Source organism: Anser brachyrhynchus (assembly GCF_964034855.1).
Source record: "Anser brachyrhynchus genome assembly, chromosome: 2".
NCBI classification, from domain to species: domain Eukaryota; kingdom Metazoa; phylum Chordata; class Aves; order Anseriformes; family Anatidae; genus Anser; species Anser brachyrhynchus.
In genome coordinates this window covers 55,995,138-55,998,962 of record NC_137695.1, presented here as the reverse complement: position 1 = coordinate 55,998,962, position 3,825 = coordinate 55,995,138, and the positions used below count along the sequence as shown (strand labels likewise).

At 36.6% G+C, this 3,825-nt stretch overlaps 1 protein-coding gene across 2 annotated transcripts; it reads left to right on the top strand.

Annotated features, from left to right (window-relative positions):
* The first annotated feature begins 320 nt into the window (after window positions 1–320).
* CCDC201 (coiled-coil domain containing 201) lies at window positions 321–3,379 on the top strand. Of its 2 annotated transcripts, none has more exons than XM_080582204.1 (3): window positions 321–434; window positions 2,104–2,672; window positions 3,215–3,379. In XM_080582204.1, exons 1-3 carry the CDS (start codon window positions 416–418, stop codon window positions 3,299–3,301), a joined length of 675 nt encoding a protein of 224 aa, XP_080438330.1. In that variant the 5' UTR covers window positions 321–415; the 3' UTR covers window positions 3,302–3,379. The 2 variants fall into 2 exon arrangements, with proteins under 2 accessions (XP_080438330.1, XP_080438331.1); XM_080582205.1 differs by having other exon boundaries at window positions 388–459.
* The last annotated feature ends 446 nt before the right edge of the window (window positions 3,380–3,825 follow it).

The window sequence follows — 3,825 nt, the reverse complement described above, 5'->3', positions numbered from 1 at the left end:
AACCAAAATCTGTGTGGCAGACATAAGTCCATCAACATACATAAGTCCATCAACAAACATCCATTTTGCAGCAGATCCTCAATATGCCTTAAACAGTTATGTGAAGACAATAAATCACTAGATTAATCATGTGATTGAAATAGGCCACATGCAGCATCTAAATAACAATAAATGTAGCACATTGATAAGTTGTCTAGCCCATTTTCCTGTGACTATTTTATCCCAGATTTCTATTTATCTTTTAGTATTATTATTGTTATTCAGCAGTACTGGTGAAACTCCTAAAAAATGCTAAATATGTGATTTAGGGAGTGTCTGCTGCAAAGTATGCTGGGAAGTTGTTAGGGCTATAAGAACTGAAGCAGCAAGTTAACTTAGATCACCTGAGAAGCAGAGGAGTAGTGGAGGGCATCAGATGGGATCTGATAGCACTGGTAGGGTTATTGTCTTTTGCTAAAGGTTTGTTCTCCCACTGTGGACTCTGACATTGTTAAATGGTTTATATTTCTCTTTTGATTTTTAAATCCCTCCCCCTTTAATAATGGTGCTATTAATTCAACTAGGTGAAAAAATGTTGCTTGTATATAGATATATTTGAAGTAACGAGAAGTGTGAAAAAAATCACAGCATTTTGTTGTTCTCAGAAGCTTTGTTTGGAAACACTCCTATAAACTTCTTTTAAAAGTAGAAAACAAAAAGCAGCTTTTAATTGTAAACTATTATTTAATGAATATGGGGAAAGCATCAAAATGTGTAGCTGAATAGCGTTTGGGGGAATTGCAAACTCCTTATACTGATTCCCAAGTTTATTCAAAGAAGCTTACTATGAGTAAGCTTCTATAATAAACACTAAGGGAAGTCAGTGTGGCTGGATATGGAAGGAAAAAAACAGTAACTGTAGGCTGCTTATGGTATATCACACAAACTAGCACTGCTAAGGTGTGAGTGGAGAAGCGGTTATCTAAATAAAATTGATACAGATAGTCTCTTCCCCAGCCCTTTTCAAAGGGGAGGGGAGGGGAAAAACAAACCAAAAAATCCAAGCCACATATATTTTGAAGAGGTTTAATTCTTTTTCCCTCTGGCCATGTGGTCTTCTAGAAACATGAAGTGGGGGTGACGTTCTACCAAATTAATGGACCTTACACAGGTGCAAAATATTTCCTATTAGTAGAGAACAGCTGCATATGACATCAGCAAAATTCCTCTGTGTGCTGCTTCACCCTACACCCCTGTGATATCTTTGATAACTTTTTTTGAGGGGGGGGAAAAAGGTTGTTTTTCCCCTTGATTATCTTTATGCAATCAACTTGTATGAAGCTTATGAATTTCCTCATACAACCACATTGTTCAACAGTTATTAGAAATGCTTACACTTATCTAATATATAGAGAGATCTCTAATATGTCCACTTCAAGATATATTTATCTTGGGCTTCTCTACATGTAAGACAAGTTCCTTTTTGGTCTTGGTGCAGGGGTAGAAGTGGGAAATCTTACCAATAAGAGTAACTTTGTCATTATTATAAACTCAGTTGTCCAAAACAGTTGTTTTAGGATCAGAGTTCAGGGCTAGAAGTAATACAGATAGTAAGTGAAAGGGAATAAGATGTTTGTGAGCCCCCTTTTAAGGAAGATAAGAGACAAAACGGTAGTTGGAGTAAAAGATTCTTCCTTGAATCCAGAATGTCTCCATGCTTCTCCAGTGTGCTCTCATTTTTGCTACCATATTTTAATCCTTTTAGCATGCAGTAATTACAAGGGTCTTACTCAGCATTAGCAACTGCGAACCAAAAGCATATTATCTGCTTTTGCTGAAGGAGAAACTACTGTCTTAATGAAGTTGGAGTTAATGAGATAAGCTAGAACTTAATCCACGTGGAGCTTCATATGTGGAGGGCTTGGACAGGAGTAAATGTTGTAAGTGACAAGATGCTTTATTTCTTAAGCCCTTTAAGAACACTAATGTGTACAACAGATATATTCCATGTAGAGATAGAATGCAAACAAGGAAACTGGAGCACCTTGGATTTTTTTTTTGCAACTGAACACCTTACATGGCATCTAACTATATGAACAGTGACACTTTTTTTTTTTCCTCAAGATGGCAAACTTGACTTCCAGATGTCAGAGGAAGAAGATTCTTTCCTAAATGTCAAAAGATCTCTGAAAAAGCGACTGGTGAAACACAGCACTCCAGTGGACTCAATGCTCTCCAGAACAATGCCGTCTCTTACAGATCTGACTTATCAGTCAATCAAGGATCAAGATGGCAGTAAGAGAGTTAACGTATCCCCAGTGCAAAAATCAGCTCTAAGCAGATCATTAGCTCAAGTGTCGCTAGCAAGTATTGAAGCATACATCCCTCATAAGTCTCCAAAAAGGCTTTCAACAGCGTTTGACTTGCAAGATTCAAACAAGGAGATAAACAAAAGTTCTCGGGTTGTATTTTCTAGAAGAAGGCTTTCCACTGTGTTGGCCTCTAATGAGTCAAATGAAGAACCAAGTGAAAAGGCTATCTCAAGTGTGGAAACTCAAGCTCCAACAAATGCATCTGAGAAGGTTGCAGTAACTCCCAGGAGTGGACCTTCATGGCTGGTTACTGGAATACCAGGGATAAAAGATGTCCAAATAGTAAAAAAGAAAAAGAAGAAAATTGATAAATCTATTGTGGTAACTATATTGTCCATGTGCTATGAAATAGTACACAGTTTTCTACTAATGCTGAGTATATGCAAATTTTTCTAGGAGTATGGAAATATTTTGGTAACAGAGCATCTTCACAACTTTACCAGTAGGAATGAATATGTATGAATTGGGTCGAAATCTGAGATATCATCCCTAATTAGATGGGATGCAGTTTTCCAATCTGGTATTTATTTTATCCTCTGAGCTTGCATGACAATTTGTGAACACTAGTAGCATATATATATATATATATTCTTTAGGAGAAGCTTAAGCATGGGAACAAATTAATGGTTAAACTTGAAAAATTCTCAAATATATTAATATTGGCAACTTACCTAAAAATGGAGAAAGAAGCAATCTACAGATAAACCTGCCCACTCTGAGAGTAGAAGTTTTTTAGCTTAAAATGAAATCTACAGCCAAAAAAAACAGTTGGATTGATTTATGATGCATTTGTGTTTTCTTTTTAAAGAAAGTGAAGTCTAAATGAATCAGATTGACTAAATAGTTCTATTTTTCTATAACAGAGAAAGAAACAAAGAGAATGGGTGCTTCGTCAACTCAAAAACATTGAGGAAGCAGCTGAGCATGAGCTGACAATTGAAGAAATGTGACCAAATATCTTTGGAATTAATGCTGTTGCATGGTACTTGTGTGAATAACTGGTTCCAATAAATCACATGCCTGGATAATCTGTAGTGCTTCCTGGACTATCTATTCCCTTCTGAAGGCTTTTTATTATTATTATCATTATTTTTTGGTTGATTTGTCTTTGAGTTTTGTGATTCTTCTTGCCTCTTAGGTATAGCAGGTGTCAAGTAAAACTCAAATACAGCCTCTGCATAAGAGACAATGTTAGTGTGCAGTAGGTGAAGGTTTGGAATAAACAAGGGGGAGAAAGATTTTATGTAAGAATTATTTTTCATCCTGCCATTGAGCACTATTTTTTGTATAACATTCAAATCTCTTAGGGTTGCTGATGTTACCAAAGTGGCAAAGTCCTAGTGGGCCACACGAGTGTAACCCTGGTTAGCCAGAGGAGAATCTCCTCATCTAAAGTGTAATCAAAACTGATGCAATCAGGAGTGTTTCTTTGCTGCTAGCTGGGGAGATGAGGAAATAGTGAGAGGCACCAAGG